Consider the following 24,776-nt stretch of genomic DNA (forward strand, 5'->3'; position numbering starts at 1 on the left):
TTTCTTTTAATGCGGCCGAATTGTCCTTTCGGCACTCCTTGGATCCACTCTGGGTGATTACATAGGGGAAGAGGAAGGATGACGGTTGTTCAGAAGTGGTCACGAGGTCACAAGGTGGACTTTTTGCACGGTTTGTCACGAGTTTAGAAGTGCGTTTTGTGAAACATATCACATGATGGGAATAGTGCACTAGGTGCGAATATAATTTTTTCTTTTGAGGTTTATTGGAATAAGAAGAATTCTCACACTTTGGAGGAAGAATATTAAAGAAGAAAATGATCATATTCACGGTTTTTCGGACATTTGCACATTTAGACACTAAAAAACATGGACTATATATGGTCAATGACATCACCCAGGAGGCCCTGCCCCTTTGTATATACCAGTTGTCATCAGCCAGACTCGTCCTTCAGCCTGAAAGAAGCGACGGAACAAGAATGATGGGTCCAGAGCAGGGGCGGACTGACAACTCATGGGGCCCCCGGGCAATAGGGGATCATGGGGCCCCTGTGTCCTTGCCCAAACTCAAAAAGGCCTATGAAAAAGGTACTAGGGGCATCTCATGGGGCCCCCTACTGACCCCAGGCCCTCGAGCAGTGCCCGAGTTTCCAAATGGTCAGCCCACCCCTGGTCCGGAGGATGACAGGGGTTATAACCAAGGGGTCTGGATCTCTCCAGTTATGCCATTGACTATATTTGGACATGACCATATTTGGTCAATGACGTTACTAGTATCCCGTGTCATTAATGACCAAACAGTCTCATGTCTATATATGGTCAATGTTGTCACCCTGTCAGCCACACCCATTTGTATATATCAGCTGCCCTCAGACGGACCTGTCATTGGGTGTGAGGAAAGCAATGGAACATGACCTGTTGGGGCCTTGTGTTTAGACCGAACCTTCAGTTCATCTCTAGTGGTGACTTATGAGGCCACTAAAGGAAGATGGTGTCCAGATGCCTTTGGCCGTAAAATTTTATGTCTGTTTATACTTAAAAAATGCTGAGCAGAGATGAATTATTTTTTTCATGTTTGTATGTTCTCAGGGAGATGGAGCTGAGGGTGCTGGTGGTGTTGCTGTTGGTGGTCCCCGCATCGCTGGCACAGGAAGGTAAGTGGCAGGACCTATCAGTCAGGTATAATATCCAATCTTCTCTGCTATTCAAATGCTCCTCTGCTTTCCAATTTCTCCTTTTTTTACCTACTTTGCCAACCAGGGATGTACCGGTATTAGCCCAAGTAGTTATACTGGGATGATACCCGCAGCTGTAGGCATCATCCCGCTACCGTTTTCTAGAGCCAGCGGTCGGCTCTCTTTTAAAAGCAATCCTAGCAGCCGCCTTCTTCCCACCGGGAGTCCCGATCAACCAGCCAGTGCTGATCACAGATCCCAGCAAAGACCAGATTGGTTTTGTTGGGCTCTATGATATAGTAACCCAGATGACATCACATCGCAATGTGTAAATGGCGCCATTTTTTAAAAAATCAAAAGCATTTGAAATCACCGGTCTTGGTGTTTTGAATGCGTTTAAGTACAGTGGGGGGATTTGGGGTTATCACGTACCTGGTGATGGAGGCCAATGGAGAGAGGGCTTCCCTTGCGGCTAAGTCCCGGACTCCCCTGAGAGTGGGACAGCGGGAGTCAGGCCCAAAGTTGCACAGGTTGCCTGTAGGAGTGCTGGTTGGTGGTCCAGTCAGAAGCACAGCTGGCGCACGGAGATAGGTCTGCAGACAGGAGGCGCCTGTGCATGGTATACAAGCCCTTCCGGGATTTAGATGTTTACTGGGTAGTCGGTTCAAGCCAAGGTCAGGTACCAGGTGGGAATCAGAGCAGACGTAGTCAGATGGGATAGCCGAGGTCATACACAGAGGAGCGAGAGAGAGAGAGTATCCGTAAGCCAAGCCGAGGTCAGATCAGGGGTAAAGCAGAGTAGACGGGTCCAGGAGCAAGCCGAGTCAGTAACAGGAAATCACGTGTCAAAGTCACAGGAACCAGGAACAGGGCACGGAGAGCTAGAGATCATCCAGCAACTTGAGGAAGTGATGAGCCTCCTTATAAAGGCTGTCTGGCACCAAACTGAGGCTGATGTGTCCTTCTGCGGCCATGCAGAGTACTGGCAGAAATGCAATATCTTCCAGAACCTCTGCCGTGGACAAGACCCTGACAGGTGTTCTTACTGACCCCAGATATCTCCCTGTCTCAGGCAAGTGGTTGTCACGGGGGATGTTTACATTCCTTGTGACAGTGACAACAATAAAAGTGATCCAACATTAAAAAAAAATTAAAGTGACAGTTTAAAAGTAAAAATAAATAATTAAGAAAAAAAAAGTGCCCTGTCCCCTGTGCTTATGCGCAAAGGTGAATGCACACGTTGGTCCTGCATGCACGCAAACAGCGATCATCCCACACATGTGAGGTATTGCCGCAATCGTCAGATCATGGACAGTAATTGCAACACTAGACCTCCTCTGTCACCTAAAGTGGTCACCAGTAAAGGCTTTTAAAGGGTTGTCTATGGATAGTAAAATTCACATTGTTTGCCGTGATTGCACAGGCATGCTCAATTTGAACTGATTCCTGAAATACTGCTACAGGGCGGCACGGGTGCGCAAAATCTCCTATAGTCTTTGCATTTCATGGCCACGGCTGTCAATCACCGGGTCCCGGCTGGTGATTAGTCACCGGTGCCTGGTGATTACTGAGGATTTCCATGGGGGAGAAGAACTGTTTATTTCACTAACAGTTCTCCTCCCTGTCAGCTCAGGCACACTGCTTTGGATGGCTTGGCCCCTCCCCTCCTATTGGATGCTCTGCTCACTGAATTACAGCCCTTAGATCTCTGGGTTCCATAGGAGAGCCGGGGGCTGGGTGAGGTCTGAGCCATGACCTGAATTCATCTGCACAAAGGGAGGCTGCTTGTTATAGCAGAACTATAGACAAAACATTCTGTCCCATGGCTGGAGATTTACCTTCACTTCTTGTCCCGAAGCCAAAACAGAAAGTGAAAGAAAATCCCTGGAAATTAATGGAATCCCTTAGGGACCCCCAGGTCACCATAATTAGTATCTCTTGTAACACTACCCCCTTAGGGGCCACTGAGTTTTGGGTCTCCCTATAGTTTTTCACAGCCAGGCAACATGCATTTTCCGCATACCTTGCACACTGGAGACAGCAAACAGTCCCTGAGTTTGTTTTTTGGTTATATTAAGGTCTATTGAACTTGGATGGGGTTGAGGGGTGTGAGGGAAGCTGTGAATTGAGGACAAACTCCTTAGCAACTATGTATAAGTTCATAGACAACAAAGTCTCTTCTTGAAGAGCTCTCCAGCCCTCCTGATGTACCATCTCAGATGAATCCTCATCTTCACCCAGCTGCCTAAGGGAATCCCTGGGCGGGGGGACCCAGAAACTGCCACTTTAATGAAACAGTCCCAGATGAGGTGCTAGCTGGGTTCTCCACCTGACTGCCCTCTCCCCTTTTTTGGCTCAGGGGGTATAGGTTTACTCATTCAGTCCTCTCCTGTGGGCTTGTGGGTTGGTGGCTGCCTTCAGGCCTTCTGCTGGGCTGGCTCCTTACCTGCTACAAAGGTGGGCCTCTGTCAGGGGACGGTGAGGCTGAGAGATCCTTCTTGCCATCTCCTTCCTCCTTGGGTGTCCTCCCAGGCTCCACACACCAGTCTTCCTCCCAGTCCATCTTTCACCCGACAATGACCACTTCCTAGTCAGGCTCTCTCATATTTAAAGTGGTTATAAAGGCTCAAGTTTTTTACCTTCATGCATTCTATGCATGAAGGTAAAAAAAAACCTTCTCTGTGTAGGAGCCCCCCCCCAGCCCCCCTTATATTCACCTAAGCCCCCTCTTGATCCAGTGATGTGCACTGGAGTCTCAGCTATCCTGGGACTTCCTCTTCTCATTGGCTGAGACTGAAGCGGGAGCCATATGCTCCCATCGCTGTCGATCACAGCTAGTGAGCCAGTGAGAAGAGAGAGGGGGCGGGGCTGGGCCATGACTCTGTGTATGAATGGGCACATAGAGCAGCAGGTGCCCCCATAGCAAGCTACTTGCTATGGGGGTACCCGACAGGAGGGAGGGGCCAGAAGCGCGGGGGACTCAAGAAGAGGAGGATATGGGCTGCTCTGTGCAAAACCACTGCACACAGCAGGTAAGTTGGTCAAGATCCCTTAAGTATGCAGATCTGCACCTCCTCATCCCCACCCAATGCTTTTTTGAAACTTCTCAAGCTTCTAGAGCAGGGGAAGATATCAGAGAACTGACCTGCAGAGTCTCAGCCCTGACCTCAGGTTACCTGACTGACTCATCCCAGGCTGCTATCCAGCTTCTAACTTTAAAAAAACCCTAGCTAGCTCCCACTGGATAACTGGAGGGGCGCTACACTGCATTGGAAGATTTCCCCTCTATTGCCTTTCTGGGGACAGCCTAAAGTTTGGAATTTTTTTTTTTGCTCTATTGACACCACAGCCATGGAATCTAGCTGTATATTATTAATGCGGTGGTATATGATCCCCCAAAGATGGGCTAAACTCACCCCCACACTGACAGATCCCAACGCCTGGGATCCTCCTGCATATCAGGCAGGACTGCCTTAGAATTAAACATTTTTGAAAGGGCGTTAAGCTAATTGTATATACCTTCACCGGCCACTTTATTAGGTCCACCCTGCTAGTTCCAGGTTGGACCCCCTTTGGTCTTCATTCTTGGTGAAATAGATTCCACAAGGTGTTGGAAACATTCCTCAGAGATTTGCTCCATATTGACATGATAGCATCACGCAGCTGCTGCAGATTTGTCGGCTGCACATCCATGATGGGAATCTCCCGTTCCACCACATCCCAAAGGTGGTCTATTGGATGGAGATGTGGGGACTGTGGAGGCTATTGGACTACAGAGACCTCATCGTCATGTTGGAGATGATTTGAGCTTTGTGACATGGTGCATTATCCTGCTGGAAGGAGCCATCAGAAGATGGGGACACTGGAGGCATAAGGGGATGGACATGGTCAGCAACAATACTCGGGTAGGCCATGGCATTTAAACAATGCTCAGTTGGTACTAAGGGGCCCACCATGACACCACCACCAAGGTAGGATGGATCCATGCTTTCATGTTGTTTACGCCAAATTCTGACCCTACCATTTGAATGTCACAGCTGAAATCCAGACTCCTCAGACCAGGCAATGTTTTTCCAATCTTCTATTGTCCAATTTTGGTGAACCTGTGCGTGTTGTGCATTCAGAGATGGGATTCTGCATACCTTGGTTGTAACGAGTGCTTATTGGAGTTACTGTTGCCTTTCTATCATCTCCAAATTGTCTGCCCATTCTCCTCTGACCTCTGACAACAACAAGGCATTTTCCTCCACACAACTGTCGCTCACTGGAGATTTTCTCTTTTTGGAGCCAATCTCTGTAAACCCTAGAGATGGTTGTGTCGGAAAATCCCAGGAGATCAGCAGTTTTTGAAGTACTCAGACCAGCCAGTCTGGAACCAACAACCTTGCCACGTTCAAAGTCACTTAAATCCCCTTTCTTCCCCGGTTTGAACTTTAGCAAGTTGTCTTCACCATGTGTAGGGTGATCAAGGGGTTAAATGTGTGCCTAAGTCTGTGTAATGTGTGTGCTTTTTTTTTTACTACAGATCTCTTTGTTTCTTATCCCTACTTTGCAGAGATAAGAAACAAAGAGATTGTTCCCTCTGTGTTGATTGTCAGTACAGGGCTCTGGGCTATGATTGCCCACAGCCAATCACCAGGTACCAGCCATGAATCATGGGTGACTGACTCCTGCTGTGCCCAATCATAGCGGGTGTTGGGGGGGCACACATGTGTGCTACATCAACCTGGAAGTAGGCAGCAATGTAGGGTATGTCTCTCTGCCTGTACAGGCCGCTGTCCGCAGTACATTGAGGGCGGGCGCTCCACAAGTGGTTACAATTTTAGAGGAACTTTTGGAGATAATAATAATGATTATTATTTTTATTATTATTTTGTGTATTATTAGTAGTATTGTTAAATGAGAAGATGGGCAATGTACAGTAAGCTGTTTTTTTTTTTCTTCATACACCATACTGGATCTGAAAACGACACGTCTGTGCGCAAAAAAGAAAGAAATATAACGATCTTCCCGAGTGTATCTTATGTCGGGTTCTATCATCTGTAAATCAATTCTGAGTTTATCATTCATTATCTAAAGCTTTGATAAGTATCCATAATGAGTTTTTTTCTGTTTTTTCTTTTTTTCTAGACTTGGAGGGTAAAATGTTTGTTTTCCCCAAAGAAACCGACACAGCTCATGTCATCCTAAGACCTACAATTACAAGACCATTGCAGCAAGTCAGCGTCTGTCTACGTACCTTCAGTGAACTTTCACGCTGGTATCCTCTATTCTCTTTAGCTACTCCAACATACAAAGATGCTTTTCTAATCAGGTTCCAGGCTCCCACCAACTATATGGTATACATAGGCCATGCAAGCAGTGTTTTAAAGAGGGACTCAGAGCCTCCAGACTGGAGCCATACCTGTGTGACCTGGGCCTTGGAAACTGGGGTGGTCCATCTTTGGTCCAATGAGAAGATCTCCACCAAAATATTTAACATGAGAGGTATTTCTATTGCAACAGAAACCAGCGTTGTTCTGGGGCAGGAACAGGGTTCTTATGGTGGAGGGTTTGATGCTTCTCGGTCATTGGTTGGTGAAATAAGTGACGTCCATATGTGGGATTATGTCCTGACCCAGCAAGACATCCAGAAGGTCCTCTCTGGTGATCTCCATGGAAATGTCATTAATTGGAAGTCTCTAGTCTATGAAATGAAAGGGGACGTTCTTCTGCAGCCTACAAATTTGTGTAAGTCTGTCATCTATACTTTAATTATTAAGTTCCACAGGCGTGCGCACAGGGTGTCAGCAGGGAAATTGGAAAGATCTCCCTATTACCAGCTCTGCCATAAGAGAAGTGATTGCGCACTTCTCTTTCAGTGTTCCAACAGCGAGATCAATGTGCCATACATATGTATACACACACGTGTGTGTTAGAGCTTTGTGGTGAACACACTAATGCAATAGGCTGCACACACCTATACCATATTGCCAAAAGTATTGGGCGGCCTGCCTTTCCACACACATGAACTTTAATGGCCCCCCAGTCTTAGTCCGTAGGGTTCAATATTGAGTTGGCCCCACCCTTTCCACACACATGACCTTTAATGGCCCCAGTCTTAGTCCGTAGGGTTCAATATTGAGTTGGCCCCGCCCTTTGCAGCTATAACAGCTTCAACTCTTCTGGGAAGGCCGTCCACAAGGTTTAGGAGGGTGTCTATGGGAAGGTTGGACCATTCTTCCAGAAGCACATTTGTCAGGTCAGGCACTGATGTCGGGGGAGGAGGCCTGGCTCGCAGTCTCCACTCTAATTCATCCCAAAAGTGCTCTATGGGGTTGAGGTCAGGACTCTGTGCAAGCCAGTCAAGTTCCTCCACCCCAAACTGGCTCCTCCATGTCTTTATGGACCTTGCTTTGTGCACTGGTGCGCAGTCATGTTGGAACAGGAACTGGCCATCCCCAAACTCCTCCCACAAAGTTGGGAGCATGAAATTGTCCAAAATGTCACCTTAAGAGTTCCCTTCACTGGAAATAGGGGGCCAAGCCCAACCCCTGAAAAACAACCCCACACCATAATCCCCCAGACAGACTTTACACTTGGCACAATGCAGTCCGGCAAGAACTGTTCTCCTGGCAACCACCAAACCCAGACATGTTCATCGGATTGCCAGACAGAGAAGCATGATTGATCACTCCAGAGAACACGTCTCCACTGCTCTAGAGTCCAGTGGCGGCGTGCTTTACACCACAGCACCTGACGCTTTGCATTGAACTAGGTGATGGAAGGCTTGGATGCAGCTGCTCGGCCATGGAAACCCATTCCATGAAGCTCTCTACGCACTGTTGTTGGGCTCATCTGAAGGCCACACCAAGTTTGGAGGTCTTTAGCTATTGACTCTGCAGACAGTTGGTGACTTCTACGCACTGTGCGCTTCAGCATGCGCTGACCCCGCCCTGTCATGTGACGTGGCCTACCACTTGGTGGCTGAGTGGCTGTTGTTCCCAGTTGCTTCCACTTTGTTATATTCCCACTAACAGTTGAGCGTGGAATATTTAGTAGCCAGGAAATGTCATGGATGGATTTATTGCCCAGGTGGCCACCTATCACGGGACCACGCTTGGAGTCACTGAGCTCCTGAGAGCGACCCATTCTTTCACCAATGTTTGTAGAAGCCGTCTGCATGCCTAGGGGCTTGATTGTATACACCCGTGTCCATGGAGGGGATTGGAACACCTCAATCCAATGATTTGGAGGGCGGGCCCAATACTTTTGGCAATATAGTGTACGTTAAAGATCCTCCTACATTCAGTACAGAATAAAATTGGTGAATTTTTGGCATGCACATCAACAATGAGAGGTAGCAATGACAATTATAAGTGAAAAACCACACCACAAGAAATCAATGTTTTCATGGAGTAACTAGAGCAACCGAAAATTATAAACAAGAACCTAATTATGAGAATCTTCTGAGGGGTAATATAAAAGTTCTTTCATGTGATTTTATCATTTTCGAGGGACAGGTGAGTGGCTGTATTTTAGACGTCAGCAGCTACAGTTTTTGTAGTTGCTGACTTTTATTGTTTCAAAATTTTACTGGAGCTCTGCTTTAAGATGTTTCTTTTCCAGCTATTGTTGGGGCCCTTTAAGAAGCGTTGGTGCATTCAACCACAGTTATGGTGAACTTGCATGCAGCTAACACAGGGGTAGGCAACCTGAGAGCCGCAGGACTACAAGTTCCATCATGCCTCTGCAAGTCATAGCTGTAACTGTCAGTTTTGTAATCTTTGCAATGCCTCATGGGAAATGTAGTTCCACAACAGCTAGAGAGCCACAGGTTGCCTACCCCTGAGCTAACATATAGAGGAGGTATAGTCTTTGCACGGATGCAGTGTAGATATGGGACAGGCACCGGGTAAAGGTGAGTCAGATGCAGTGACAGTTCGGTCAGTGTAGTGGTGGTATAGAGTTGGAAGGGGTGCACTATAGGTCTGGCATAAATACGATATGAGCTGGGCGCACTTGGCGTCAAATCAGTTTCTTTTAGCAAAGTCAGAAATGGGCTTATGGCCCTCTCACTAGTCCAAAAGCCACAGTTGTAGGTGTCTGTGGTGGAAGGGGCCCCCTCGATCTCTCCCTGGAGCCTCCAGCAAACAGTGGTGTGAGCAGGTGGTGGATGAATGCTCCAACCTCCTTGTAGCATTGGCGTGGATGCTGCTGATGCTGTGCTGAAACAGGTGTTGCAGGGTCAGGTTTCCTCCAGACAGGTCCTCTTGTGAGGCAGAGGTCCTCTCTCCTCCAGCTCTTGGGTGCCAAAATCCCTGAAATTTCCCGGACAGTGCAGCAAAGATCCTCTCGGACTCCTCCTTGTGGCATGGAGTCTATTGGGATATGTAGTTCTTGCAGCCAACCTACACATCCCAGTGTGCATTGCAGCTACTGTGTCCTCCTCCCATTGCTGCTAGGTTGAGCATCTTCTGCAATGGAGGGAGGGGGTAGAATAAGCGATGGCAGAAGAAGCGTTTATCACACATTGCTGCGTCTGCATTCTGTGCAATGGGGGTGGGGCGTGTGTGTGGGGGGGGTGACCAGACAGCCAGCACCTGGCTACACACTCAGGAATGTGGAAGTCAGTTTTTATACCGGATAATCTTAGGACTCCTATACTTCTGGAACGGAGACCTCTGATTTTATTAAAATATGAACAGAAGACGTGGAGAGAAGTCACTCCCTTTATCTGGGAAGACAGAAAATGTAAGCTGCCGATGCACATTCGTTTCTGGATCTAAACCAGATATTTAGAAAAGCCCTCGCCCTCCAGAGGATTCCCCCCCCCCCCCCCTTCCTGACCAGGCCATTTTTTGCGATACGGCGCTGCGTTACTTTAACTAAAAAATTGCACGGTCATGCAACGCTGAACCCAAATGAAATGTACGTCCTTTGTTTCGCACGAGTAGCGCTTTCTTTCGGTGGTATTTAATCGCCTCTGAGGTTTTTTATTTTTTTGCACTATAAACAAAAACGGCCGACAATTTTGAATAAAAAATATATATTTTTGACTTTTTGCTATAAAACATTTCCAGTAAAAAACTTAAACAAATCTAATTTCATCATAAATTTAGGCCAAAATGTATTCTTCTACATGTCTTTGCTAACAAAGAAATCTCACTATGTGTAAATTAATTGGTTCGATTGGAAAGTTATTGTTTCTACAAATGGCGGCATATATACTGGAATTTTTTTTTTAATACTAGTAATGGCGGCGATCAGCGCATCCTGACACTAACTGCCACTAACTAACTGTCACTGACATCCCAATGACACCAATACCAGTGATCAGGCCTAAAAAAAAGCACTGACACTGTACTAATAGCACTGGGCAGGAAGGGGTTAACATCTGGGGTGATCAAAGGGTTAACTGTGTGCTGTTTTACTGTGTGCACACACTGCTTTGTATTGCTGTGCTATGCAGAGCAATACAAAGCAGCATGCTATTGCTGACAAGAGAGACCTGTGTTGTTTACATACAGACCTCTCCCCTGTCAGTGTTCCTCTGTGATTTCTGGGTGCCGGAGGGGAATTCTCTAGCCGGGACCCAGTGATCAACAGCTGTAGCTGCCAATGGTGGTGGGAATAGGGTGGCACCCCCACCTAGAAATGCAAAATCATGTATATAGTTGTGATTTTGTGCAGTCCTGCTGCCCTGTAGCAGTAGTTCTGCTATAGGGTGGTGGGGAAGCGGTTAAAACTGACACAAGTAACACCTGACTCTGCACATGCCAATTCTGTTGATGATGTGGAACCGAGCCACATCGAACGTTGCTATGAACCTCTTACCAGTTTACTCCAATCAGTGTGTGAGTTTACTTTCTGGTGGTGAATCATTAGGAGTGTACTGTGGTGTCAGCAGGGGTTTGGCTTTCAGAGAGGGGTCCAGAGCAACAAGGAGCCCGAAAATAATTCAGCAACTCCCAAGGGGGTAGAGCTACATATGAGCGGATCTAATTGTTCTTCATTCTAAATTCTACTAATACCTTCGGAGTTTATTGTTCGGTATCTAAAGCTTTGACATGTAGCACTAATGATCTTTTGTCTGTTTTCTTCCCCAGACATGGAGGGCAAAGTCTTCGTCTTCCCCCATGAAGCCAACACATCTCATGTCATTCTAAGACCTACAATCACAAAGCCATTGCAGGAAGTCAGCGTCTGTCTACGCTCCTATTCAGATCTTTCACGCTCCTATACGGTCTTCTCTCTTGCTACTCCCGGGAAGGAAAAGGCCTTTCTGATCAGCATTCAGCCTCCAGACACTTGTTCTGTATATATCCACCAGGAAGTCACTAGCTTTAAGACAGAGTCAGAGTCTTTGAGACACATCTGTGTGACCTGGGACTCCGACACTGGAGAGGTCCAACTTTGGGTTGATGAGAAACTCTACCCGGAAGGAGTCTCCAGTAAGGGGTCCTCTATCGCAGCTGAAACCAGCATTGTTCTGGGATGGGAAAAAGACAATTGTGATGCCTCTCAGTCATTGGTTGGTGAAATAGGTGACGTCCACATGTGGGATTATGTCCTGACTCCAGAAGACATCAAGAAGGTCATCTCTGGTGATCTCCATGGAAATGTCATTGACTGGCTATCTCTACAGTATGAAATCAAAGGGGACGTTCTTGTCCAGCTTAAACACCAGAGTAAGTCTGTCATCTGTCTGTATACACCTTTTATAATCAATAAGATTCTCCAACTGTTAGCATATAATTACATTGAAAACAATGATATCTCCCTCTTTCCGTTGGGGTACCCCAAGGCTCTGTCCTTGCACCCCTCCTTTTCTCTCTCTACACCACCTCCCTGGGCCAATTGATAACCTCCCATGGCTTCCATTACCACTTCTATGCTGATGACACCCAGATCTATCTCTCCACTCCCCAGCTCACCCCCTCAATCTCCTCACATATCACACATGTCACATCACTACCTTAAACTCAATCTTTCCAAAACTGAGCTGTAACATTTCCTCCCCCCCGATCCCTCACTCATGACTTTACCATTAAGATCAACAGCACAACCATTGGTCCTTCCCCTCATGCCAGGGTGCTAGGCGTAATCCTAGACTCTGACCTCTCCTTTGGGCCCCACATCAACTCACTGGCTAAATCCTGCTGCCTCAACCTCCGGAACATTTCCAAAATCCGCCCTTCCTGACCAATGACACCACAAAACAACTTATCCACGCCTTGGATATATCCTGCCTCCATTACTGCAACTCCCTCCTCACTGGTCTACCATTACACAGGCTACACCCCCTTCAGTCTATTATGAATGCTGCTGCTAGACTCATACACCTTACCAATCAATCCTTCCACTGGCCTCCACTCAGTGTCCTCCACCCCCCTCTGCCAATACCTCCATTGGCCTCCACTCAGTGTCCTCCACCCCTCTCTGCCAATCCTTCCACTGGCCTCCACTCAGTGTCCTCCACCCCCCTCTGCCAATACCTCCATTGGCCTCCACTCAGTGTCCTCCACCCCTCTCTGCCAACCCCTCCACTGGCCTCCAATCAGTGTCCTCCACCCCTCTGCCAATCCCTCCACTGGCTTCCACTAACCCAACGTATAAAATTCAAAATACTAACCACAGCATACAGAGCCATCCACAACACTGCCCCTAGCTACATCTCCAACCTCATCTACAGATACCACCCAAATCGCCCACTCCATTCCTCCCATGATATCCTCCTCTCTAGCCCCCTCATCACCTCCTCCCACGCTCACCTCCAGGACTTCTCCAGAGCCTCTCCCATCCTCTGGAACTCCCTACCGCAGTATGTCTGGTCAGCCCCCACCCTGTCTGCCTTTAGACGATCTTTGAAAACTCACTTATTCAGGGAAGCCGACCCCACCTCCACCTAAGAACTGTACTTGAATGACCTCCACCAGATCATCCCCGCAGCTATCACCTTTTGTATCCCCTCCCCCTTCCTTTAGATTGTAAGCTCCGTGATCCGGGCCTTAATATTCCTTCTGTACTGAAATGTATTGTAATTGTACCGCCCCCCTTATATTGTAAAGCACTGAGCAAACTGTTGGTGCCATAAATCCTGTATTATAATAATATATTTGTCACGCCCATGAATAACGAGAGGTGGTGATTATAAGTGAAATATCACCCAACAAAGAACCAACGTTCTCATGACGTAACCAGATCAACGGAAAATGGTGAACGAGATTCCTAATGATAAAAAAACACTTTCTTGTGATTTCATAATCTGTTTACATTTTTTTTTAAAGTGAACACTTTATACTGAACCATAAATAGGGGTAAGGTTCAGATAGATCAGATCAGATCAGACTGGCAGCTTGACTCAATTCAGATGCTCCGGTTATAAGTTTACCATCCCTCTGTGGACGAAACACGTAGGGTGAAGCATTAGCAGTGTTGTCATCACACCCTGCACTACTTTGGCTGGCAATTGCTCGGTCTCTACTCAAATTACATTTATAAAAAATTTTTTTGCACAAATAGAGCTTTCTTTTGGTGGTGTTTGATCACCACTGTTTTCTTTTTTATTTTCTGCTATATAAATGAAAAAAGGACTTTTTTTAATCACGTTTTTCTATTAGTTTCTGTTATAAAATGTTACAACCTTTCTCCATAAATTTAGGCCAAAATGTATTCTGCTACATTTCTTCAGCGAGAACAACCCAAATCAGTGTTCGTTGTGTATTCTGTGTGAGAGTTTAGAGAGTTTACAAACTAAGGGATATAAATTTGAAAATGGATCAATCCTGATGTATTTCATTTCTCGAGGCCTTGGAATGTCAGGACAGTACGAATTCCCCACAAATGACTCCCTTTTGGAAAGTAGACAGTTCAAGGTATTTACCAAGAGACAAAGCAAATAGTTTTTGTCACAATTTTTTGGAAAATTCAGGAATATTTTTTTTTCTTTTTTTTTTAACATCCTGTCACCAGTGCAGTACAGCATCATCATATGACTGGTGTGGCGGTGATCAGGGATACGAACTGATGACAGTGTGTAAAATAAATAAATCATTTATTATTAGTAGTATTATCATTTGATTTTTTTCAATTTCCTTTTTTTTTTTTTTAACATACTGTCATCAGACTAGTCCAGTGTTTCCATAGTGCGACTGTGCTACTCTGGGGGAGGGGTGGTCAGGAATATTTTTTGTTTTACACTGTGATTGCTTGTTCCATGATCACTTGATCACATGACATGATCACATTACATGATCACTTTCAGCTTTCATTCATGACCAGGGGTGGACTGACCATTCGGGCACTGCCCGAGGGACCTGGGTCAGAAGGGGGCCCCATGAGATGCCCCTGGTATCTTTCATAAGCAATCACATTACCGACGATAATCTAGGCAGACCACTACAGAGGAAGCTGACCAGGAGCCCAGGGTAAGGGAAGAGACCGGAGAGAAGGAGCCAATGGTGTGTGAGTAATCCTCCATCCTGCCGATAGCGGGGTCTGTACACAAATCGGTCCGGGCACACACGCAGCACATGCTGGGAAGAGTTCCCGGCAGAAACCCACTCATGTCCCCCCTTCCATCTCCTCAAGCTGTGCTGTCTGTGCCCCCAGTGGGGATGGAAGAGCCGGCTGTGTGCCCGGACAGGGTGTGCAGGAAGCAGCTGAGTGGCAAGGAGCTGGAGGAAAGTGAGGAGGGGGAGGGAGAGTCTCACCCCCCCCCTCTCTCTGAATCCCCTCTCTTTCACCCCTACCCCCACCATTATCTCCCTCCCCTCACCCACATCTCTCTCTCACCCCCCTCACCCCCTCTCTTTTTCACCCCCCCATCTTACCCCTCTCTATCATCCCACTCTCTCACCCCCACCTCTCTCTCACACCCCTCACCCCTTCTCTCTTTCACCCCCCTCTATCTCACCCCTCTCTCTCATCTCACTCTCTCACCCAACCTCTCTCTCACCCCCCTCACCCCTTCTCTCTTTTACCCCCCTCTATCTCACCCCTCTCTCTCCTCTCACTCTCTCACCCCACCTCTCTCTCACCCCCCTCATCCCCTCTCTCTTTCACCCCCTCTATTTCACACGTCTTTCATCCCACTCGCACACCACCACCTCTCTCTCACCCCCTCTCTCTTTCACCCCCCTCTATCTCACCCCTCTCTCTCATCCCACTCTCTCACCCCCACCTCTCTCTCACCCCCCTCACCCCCTCTCTATTTCACCCCCGTCTATCTCACCCCTCTCTCTCACCCCCCTCTCTCTCACCCCCACCTCTCTCTCTCTCTCTCTCTCATGCCCTCTTTCTGTCAACCCCCTCACCCCCACTCCGACCCCCTTCTTTCATTCACCCCCCTCTCTTTCTCACCCCCACCTCTCTCTCTCATGCACTCTTTATCTCATCTCCCACCCCCTCTCTTTCTCTCATTCTCCTCACTACCTCTATCATCCCTTCTCTTTTTTACCCCCCCCCCTTCTATCTCACCCCCTCTTTGTTTCACCATCCTTTCTCTCTCACCCACCTCTTTATTTCACCCCCTCTCTCTCACCCCAACCTCTCTGTCTCATCTCCCACCCCTTTCTAATTTACCCCCCTCCCTCTCACCCCCTCTCTCTTTTATCCTTTTCTCTCTCTATCCCCCCTCTCACCCCCTATTTCTCTCACCCTCTCTATCTTTTACCCCCTTCTCCCCCCCTCCCCCTCTCTCTCATGCCCAATAGCTTCTAAAGAGGTCAGGAACTTCCATACAGGCTATGTTGGGGTAGATATATAAATGCCCCCTCTTTTCAGCTGAGCTGCAATAACCGAATGATCAGGTCCACGGAGGATCCTGGAGGCATGGTTGGGAACACGTCAGGCACCTGACAGGTCATGAATGAGGAAAGAACACACAGAGGGCGCACAGGCCTAGTGCATTACCATAAAAAATGTTTAATAAAAAATAAAGTATGTGTTGTACTCACAAACGACAATATAGTCAAGGCACATCATAAAGAACAGCTGGGTCAGCACCGCGCTGAGTAACAGTCCGCAATAGGGAGTATAGACATCCAAAAATCTGACGCGTTTCGAGGACTTGCCTCTTCCTCAGAGACCTGACAGGTCATGAGATGTCATGCATGCCACCTTTGTGTTCGCTGGCTTCCCAGCAATGCCAGGGGGAATCTCCATGAGCCTGAGCTGCAGACATGAATTGGGCATTGGTTTGCTGATGGGCCCTTCTGTGCAGCTGTGCTGCAATATGTGGAGGATGGCGGCCATGGACGCCTGTAATGTGGGCAGTGCAATGTGTAGGTGGGGCTTTTTTGTGTGTGGTATGAGTGTGAGCGAGGAAACAAGGGCCCCATGATCCCCTATTGCATGGGGCCCCATGAGCTGTCAGTCCGCGCCTGTTCATGACTTATTGTTTACTATTGTGATGCTGTAACTGCCCACATGGTACAGGGTGCTGTGATTGGCCCAGGTAACATGTGATTACTAGGGACCAATCACAGATCACATGCAGTAGTACTGGCTTCATGTTTTACATATTTATACATGAAACAAAAGGGAATATAATTGCCTTCCTACAATTTATCAGTGGATCTATTTTTTTTTTTTTAGATTCTACCTTTCATTAATAAATTCTGAATTTTGTGTTCTGCACCTAAAAGCTTTGATCTGTAGCAGTAAAGAGCTTTCTCTTTTTTCTTCCATTTCTAGACTTGGAAGGTAAAATCTTTGTCTTCCCCAAAGAAACCGACACAGCTCATGTCATTCTGAGACCTACAATTACAAGGCCATTGGAGAAAGCCAGCGTCTGTCTACGTTCCTACAGTGATCTCTCACGCCCATATTCTTTGTTCTCTATGGCTACTCCAAGATTTCCCGATGCCTTGCACATCTACTTCGAGCCTCCAAACACCTATATGGTATCCCAAAATAATGCAGTGACTGCTTTTACACCAAACTGGAAGCCTTTTTACTGGAGGCACATTTGTGTGACCTGGGACTATGCTGGGGCCTGTCTTTGGCTCAATGGAAAGCTCTCCTCCGAAAGGGGATACATGAGATCAGGTTATAGCAATTATATCGATGCTGAAAGCAGTATTGTTCTGGGACAGGACCAAGATTCCTTTGGCGGAGGGTTTGATGCTAAGCAGTCATTAGTTGGTGAAATAAGTGACGTCCACATGTGGGATTATGTCCTGACTCAGGAAGACATCCAGAAGGTCCTCTCTGGTGATCTCCATGGGAATATCATTAATTGGAAGTCTTTACGTTGTGAAATGAAAGGGGAAGTTCTCGTCAAGCCCAAACCTCAAAGTAAGTCTGTCATCTTACTATGTACACCTTGTTCATGAATAAGATTCTCCAGCTTTCAGTACAGAATTACAATGAAGAAGAGTTTATGTGCCATTCCCATCAGCAATGAGAGGCGATAATGATGAATATAAGCGAAAGATGATCATAAATCTGTAGGATTGCGTAGGTTTCAAAAACTGAGGTCCACCTTGAGTCTGTTATCTCAGATGTCCAGGGCTGTGACAAAGGGTGGATGGGAGGGTTGGCTGGACATGGAACAATGGTTTTCTGGGAGAGCCTTCCTTCTGTTGCAAGGTTGACAGGCAGGAGCAGACTGGCCATAGGTCACACCATGTATTCGCCTGGTGGGCCAGAGACTCCTGGATAGGAGAGACAGACAGACAGCACATAGAGGACCGTGCATTTCTCTGTTCCTCTATGTGCCGCCCGGTGTAGCGGTAAAATGAGCATCCTGTGAAGATATGTATGCCTTGTATGAAGTACACATGCACTGACTTCAGGCCGAAGAAGCTGATCGCCGCTCTCCGAGTTTAGGACAGAGCTACCACAGTTAACCCCTCACAGGCTGCAAACTGCCACAGCGGATCCTTTGTGGGCTGCAAGATGGATCGGATCGGCGGATTGGGGCGCATAATGAATCGGGGAGAGGACAGTGTCAGTGACATGGGGTGGCGGTGTCAGTGACATGGGGGGAGAAGCACAGTGTCAGTGACATGGTGTGGCGGTGTCAGTGACATGGGGGGAGAAGCACAGTGTCAGTGACATGGGGTGGCGGTGTCAGTGACATGGGGGGAGAAGCACAGTGTCAATGACATGGGGGCGCAGTGTCAGTGACATGGGGGAGTAGTGTCAGTGACATGGAGGGGAGAAGTACAGTGTCAGTGACATGGGGGGGGTGGGAACACAGTGTCAGTGACATGGGGGGGGAGAATCACAGTGTCAGTGACATGGGGGGGAGAAGCACAGTGTCAGAGACATGGGAGGGCAGTGTAAGTGACATGGGGGGGGGGGTGTCAGTGACATGGGGGGTGGTGTCAGTGACATGGGGGAGGACAGTGTTAGTGACATGGGGAGGCAGTGTCAGTGACTTGGGGGAGCACAGTGTCAGGGACTTGGGGGAGCAAAGTGTCAGTGACATGGGGGGTAGTGTCAGAGACATGGGGGGCAGTGTCAGTGACATGGGGGGCAGTGCCAGTGACATGTGGGAGCACAGTGTCAGTGACATGGGGGGGCAGTGTCAATAACATGGGGGGAAAGCAGTGTCAGGGACTTGGGGGAGCACAGTGTCAGTGACTTAGGAGGGGCAGTGTCAGTGACATGGGGGGGCAGTGTCAGTGACATGTGGGGGTAGTGTCAGTGACATGGTGGGGCAGTGTCAGTGACATGGGGGAGGACAGTGATATGGGGATGGAGGACAGTGATATGGGGGGCAGTGTCAGTGACATGGGGGGATGGTGTCAGTGACATGGTGGGGGGGTGTCAGTGACATGGGAAGGATAGTGTCAGTGACATGGGGGGCAGTGTCAGTGACATGGGGGGGCAGTGTCAGTGACATAGGGAGGACAGTGTCAGTGACATGGGGGGGCAGTGTCAGTGACATTGGGGGAGAACAGGTCCTCTGCTTTTAAAATATATATACTGTTAGGTGGGGTGGAGGGGTAAAAAGTAATTTATAGCCAAAATTGCTGATTTAAACATGTATGAAACATTTTTAAAAATTGCCCCCGTAGGCGAGTGGTTAATGTTTTTTTGGTAACTTTCAGAAGTGAGCCTACTAAAAAAATGGACTTACAGTATATAATTTTTACTGATATATTAATGAATATGACAGCTGGTTTAGATACCCGGTGGTGTTAGGGCTCCCACATGAGAGTCACTTTGGGTGGGGGGCTCACGAAACCCAGCTCACTGTGCAGAGGTGGGGAGACCCGTCTCAGCTCCCCATATCCCTCTTATGTGCAAGTCATCTCTTAGGGGTACAGGGTGACTGATGGACGCTGAGAATGCGGCTGGAATGACTTCAGATGTGACAGTAATATTTATCAGCCATATGAAGACTATTCCTGGTTGTTGATTCTGAACTAGACATGTGAATTGAAGGAGCTGATCACACCGGGCTCTCGTCTACTCCAGTGTAGGAGCCGGATTGTCTGCTCTGTAGTGAGATCCTAATCCATCCAACCATTGTCTAGGTGTGATTCCCATTCACCTTTTGTTTGGGTCACCCAGCTAGTTAACCTAATGAACTTACTGTGTAGAGTGTGAAGTCTATTCCTGTATATAGCTGCATGTGCATATGATCATGTGATCGGTCTCAGTGTGTAGTGTACGATCATGTGATCAGTCGCTGTGTGTATTGTATGATCATGTGATCGGTCTCAGTGTGTATTGTATGATCGTGTGATCGGTCTCAGTGTGTATTGTATGATCATGTGATCGGTCTCAGTGTGTATTGTATGATCATGTGATCGGTCTCAGTGCGTATTGTACAATCATGTGATCGGTCTCAGTGTGTATTGTATGATCGTGTGATCGGTCTCAGTGTGTATTGTATGATCGTGTGATCGGTCTCAGTGTGTATTGTACGATCGTGTGATCGGTCTCAGTGTGTATTGTACGATCATGTGATCGGTCTCAGTGTGTATTGTACGATCATGTGATCGGTCTCAGTGTGTATTGTACGATCATGTGATCGGTCTCAGTGTGTATTGTACGATCATGTGATCGGTCTCAGTGTGTATTGTACGATCATGTGATCGGTCTCAGTGTGTATTGTATGATCATGTGATCGGTCTCAGTGTGTATTGTATGAAGCATTCCATGTTCAGAGAGACTGGCGTCTACTCTTGTATGGTCAGCTGTGGTGTCTGTGGTCGGTGTTCGGACAGACTGGTGTCTACTCTTGTATGGTCGGCTGTGGTGTCTGTGGTCGGTGTTCGGACAGACTGGTGTCGTCTACTCTTGTATGGTCAGCTGTGGTGTCAGTGGTCGGTGTTCGGACAGACTGGTGTCATCTACTCTTGTATGGTCGGCTGTGGTGTCTGTGGTCGGTGTTCGGACAGACTGGTGTCGTCTACTCTTGTATGGTCGGCTGTGGTGTCTGTGGTCGGTGTTCGGACAGACTGGTGTCGTCTAGTCTTGTATGGTCAGCGGTGGTGTCAGTGGTCGGTGTTCGGACAGATTGGTGTCTACTCTTGTATGGTCGGCTGTGGTGTCTGTGGTCGGTGTTCGGACAGATTGGTGTCGTCTAGTCTTGTATGGTCAGCGGTGGTGTCAGTGGTCGATGTTCGGACAGACTGGTGTCGTCTACTCTTGTATGGTCAGCTGTGGTGTCAGTGGTCGGTGTTCGGACAGACTGGTGTCGTCTACTCTTGTCTGGTCGGCTGTGGTGTCTGTGGTCGGTGTTCGGACAGACTGGTGTCTACTCTTGTATGGTCGGCTGTGGTGTCAGTGGTCGGTGTTCGGACAGACTGGTGTCTACTCTTGTATGGTTGGCTGTGGTGTCTGTGGTCGGTGTTCGGACAGATTGGTGTCGTCTAGTCTTGTATGGTCAGCGGTGGTGTCAGTGGTCGATGTTCGGACAGACTGGTGTCGTCTACTCTTGTATGGTCAGCTGTGGTGTCAGTGGTCGGTGTTCGGACAGACTGGTGTCGTCTACTCTTGTATGGTCGGCTGTGGTGTCTGTGGTCGGTGTTCGGACAGACTGGTGTCTACTCTTGTATGGTCGGCTGTGGTGTCAGTGGTCGGTGTTCGGACAGACTGGTGTCTACTCTTGTATGGTCGGCTGTGGTGTCTGTGGTCGGTGTTCGGACAGATTGGTGTCGTCTAGTCTTGTATGGTCAGCTGTGGTGTCAGTGGTCGGTGTTCGGACAGACTGGTGTCTACTCTTGTATGGTCAGCTGTGGTGTCTGTGGTCGGTGTTCGGACAGACTGGTGTCGTCTACTCTTGTATGGTCAGCTGTGGTGTCTGTGGTCGGTGTTCGGACAGACTGGTGTCTACTCTTGTATGGTCAGCTGTGGTGTCTGTGGTCGGTGTTCGGACAGACTGGTGTCTACTCTTGTATGGTCAGCTGTGGTGTCTGTGGTCGGTGTTCGGACAGACTGGTGTCGTCTACTCTTGTATGGTCGGCTGTGGTGTCTGTGGTCGGTGTTCGGACAGACTGGTGTCGTCTACTCTTGTATGGTCGGCTGTGGTGTCAGTGGTCGGTGTTCGGACAGACTGGTGTCGTCTACTCTTGTATGGTCGGCTGTGGTGTCAGTGGTCGGTGTTCGGACAGACTGGTGTCGTCTACTCTTGTATGGTCGGCTGTGGTGTCAGTGGTCGGTGTTCGGACAGACTGGTGTCTACTCTTGTATGGTCAGCTGTGGTGTCAGTGGTCGGTGTTCGGACAGACTGGTGTCTACTCTTGTATGGTCAGCTGTGGTGTCTGTGGTCGGTGTTCGGACAGACTGGTGTCTACTCTTGTATGGTCGGCTGTGGTGTCTGTGGTCGGTGTTCGGACAGGGAAGCGGGAGTCTAAGAGAAGTACTCAAGTACAGTCTGGGTCGGTTCCGTTACACACACTTCGACAACTTAGGACGCCATTTTAATGAACATATTATCAGGACGTTTGGAGTTCAATATAACATTCTTGACTAGACAACTTCAATGATGCAAAAAGGTGCCAAACCACATTCGTTGCTGGATCTGCAAACCTCGTATTTATTCACAGAATGGAAATAGATAATGATGTTCCTGAGATATACTGTATCAGTGTATCCATTTAAAAAAAAAATTCTAGTATCTGTAAATAATTTATGAATTTATAGTTCAGCATCTAAAGCAGTAATGCGTTTCGTCTGGTTCCTTCCCTAGGCTTGGAGAGTAAAGTCTTCGTCTTCCCCAAAGAAACTAGCACAGCTCATGTCATTCTAAGACCTGAAATTACAAGACCATTGCAGGAAGTCAGCGTCTGTCTACGTTCCTATACTGACCTTTCCCGCCCCTATACTCCCTTCTCTCTTGCTACTCCCGGGAAGGACAACGCCTTTTTCATCTACTTACAGCCCCCAAACACTTGTTCTGTACACATCAACCAGGAAGACACTTATTTTAGGACAGACTCGGAGTCTTTGGACTGGAGGCACATCTGTGTGACCTGGGACTCCAACACTGGAGTGGTCCAACTTTGGGTCAATGGGAAACTCTACCCCAGAAGAGTCTCCATGAAAGGGTCTTCTATTGCAGCTGAGACCAGCATTGTCCTGGGACAGGAACAAGACTCTTTTGGAGGAGGGTTTGATGCTTCTCAGTCATTGGTTGGTGAAATAAGTGACATCCACATGTGGGATTATGCCCTGACACCAGAAGACGTCCATAAAGTCATCTCTGGCAGACACAATGGAAATGTCATTAATTGGGTATCTCTATACTATGAAATCAAAGGGGAAGTTCTTGTCCAGCCCAGACTTCAGTGAAAACGAATGAGCTCATCATTTACACTTTGTATTTAAGATGCCCCAACTAATGTATGCTGGCAGTTTGAAACACGGTCACATGAGCAATGATTCAAGTTGAGGCCATCATTTTAGATTTGCTCCCTAAGTTTCTGTTGATCTGGACCCCATGGGGGGAACGTTTCCTCCCACTAAACTTTGATGACTCCTTGCTCCTTCCCTGATGTCCTCTAATCTGCATTATGATAGTCCTAAAACCTGGTCCTGAGATTTTCTATTCTCTTCTGGAAGTCACACGCCTTTTCTCTCACTCCTCTACTCTCTCTTTCAGTCTCTTCTAATTCTCCCCCCCCCCCTTTTTCATTTTCTTCTTCCTGCTCACTCTTGCCTCCCTCCTCATGCTTCATATGGAACCCCCAAATGGTCATTGGAAACAGTGCCCCCTCTCAGGTCCTATCTTCCCTTGTACCTCTTTGTCCCTTCATGTTTTTCTATGGTTCCTCGTAACAAGATTTTTATGCAATAATCCTCCTTCCCTGTAGGACACCATGTTTTTCTGTGTTCATGTATGCCTGTATATGTTCATGGACTGTCCTACACCTGTTTCTTTTTCATGTTTCTGAAATTAATAAAAAGTTTGAACAAGATGCCCCAACTGTTGGTTCCGGAATTACGTAATGATGATTTATTTGTTCTCCCCATCCATAACGAGGATTGATAATGATAGGTGTAGATCGAATAATGAAGGAATCGATGTTTTCACAGAGTAGATAAAACAAATTAAAATTGTAAATTGGATTCCAAATCATAGGAGTTTTTTTTTCCTCAATGGTAACATAATAGTCCTGGTTGTTTTATAATCCTATCATCGTAACACAATCAATAATTCACATAAATCATCTGAAATAAAGAATATATAGAGGCAATGTGCAAGTTGTGTATAAATGGAGCCTGCGCAGTGGACTGGAAGGGAATGTATGGATAAACTAGCAATACCACCAGTGTATATACAAAGTATAAATAAATGCAGTGGACTGGAAGGGAATGTATGGATAAACTAGCAATACCACCAGTGTATATACAAAGTATAAATAAATGCAGTGGACTGGAAGGGAATGTATGGATAAACTAGCAATACCACCAGTGTATATACAAAGTATAAATAAATGCAGTGGACTGGAAGGGAATGTATGGATAAACTAGCAAAACCACCAGTGTATATACAAAGTATAAATAAATGCTGCGCTGCCACTAGTGATTCAATTAGCCCCCCATTTGTGATGGTGACCCACAACAGAATGTGACCTCTATATTACATCACATAGACATACAGGTGTACCTCGAGTTTACAAATTTAATGCTTTCTCCGGGACATTTTGTATTGTGAAAATTTGTAAAAATAAACCGAAACATGGTTTCCCATAGGAATGCATTGAAAACCAATTCATCTGTTCTAGAGGTCAGAAAAAAGTGAAAAAAAAAAAGTCATTGCCAGTATAGGTCAGTGCTGGTTTTTAAATGTAATTACCGGCCTTTTTTTTTTTCTTCACTATAGCTCAGAGAATCAGCTGTCACTTTCCCCCCCAGATAAAAGAAAGAAAGTTCCCTGAGTGAAAAAAAAACAATGTTTCCTTTTAGTTTGTTTCCCGAGATAAAAGAAAGTTTCCTTTTAGTTTGTTTCCCTGAGTGAAAAAAAAACAATGTTTCCTTTTAGTTTGTTTCCCGAGATAAAAGAAAGTTTCCTTTTAGTTTATTTCCCTGAGTGAAAAAAAACAATGTTTCCTTTTAGTTTGTTTCCCAAAATAAAAGAAACAATGTTTCCTTTTAAAAAAACAATATTGGTGAAGCGCTTCCTATGAAAAACTAAATAAGTAGGTACAATGATATAAAAATACATGTAAAGTGACTGCACTGTATTGAAAGGTA

General features: G+C 47.0%; 1 protein-coding gene across 1 annotated transcript; it reads left to right on the plus strand.

Annotated features, from left to right (window-relative positions):
* The first annotated feature begins 1,051 nt into the window (after window positions 1-1,051).
* LOC149451872 (uncharacterized) lies at window positions 1,052-22,871 on the plus strand. Its single transcript, XM_089690033.1, has 5 exons — window positions 1,052-1,112; window positions 6,264-6,863; window positions 11,222-11,803; window positions 16,812-17,414; window positions 22,270-22,871. Exons 1-5 carry the CDS (start codon window positions 1,052-1,054, stop codon window positions 22,869-22,871), a joined length of 2,448 nt encoding a protein of 815 aa, XP_089546159.1.
* The last annotated feature ends 1,905 nt before the right edge of the window (window positions 22,872-24,776 follow it).

Source organism: Staurois parvus, unplaced genomic scaffold (assembly GCF_062004578.1).
Source record: "Staurois parvus isolate SC_StPar_1 unplaced genomic scaffold, SC_StPar_1.0 ptg000512l, whole genome shotgun sequence".
Lineage (NCBI taxonomy): Eukaryota > Metazoa > Chordata > Amphibia > Anura > Ranidae > Staurois > Staurois parvus.

Excerpts from the sequence above, each read along its gene's own strand:
- LOC149451872 (XM_089690033.1), top strand. The coding sequence starts at position 1,052 with ATGGAGCTGAGGGTGCTGGTGGTGTTGCTGTTGGTGGTCCCCGCATCG. Across the intron at positions 6,864-11,221 it reads TCTGCAGCCTACAAATTTGT|ACATGGAGGGCAAAGTCTTC; the intron begins GTAAGTCTGTCA and ends TTTCTTCCCCAG. Across the intron at positions 11,804-16,811 it reads TGTCCAGCTTAAACACCAGA|ACTTGGAAGGTAAAATCTTT; the intron begins GTAAGTCTGTCA and ends TTCCATTTCTAG.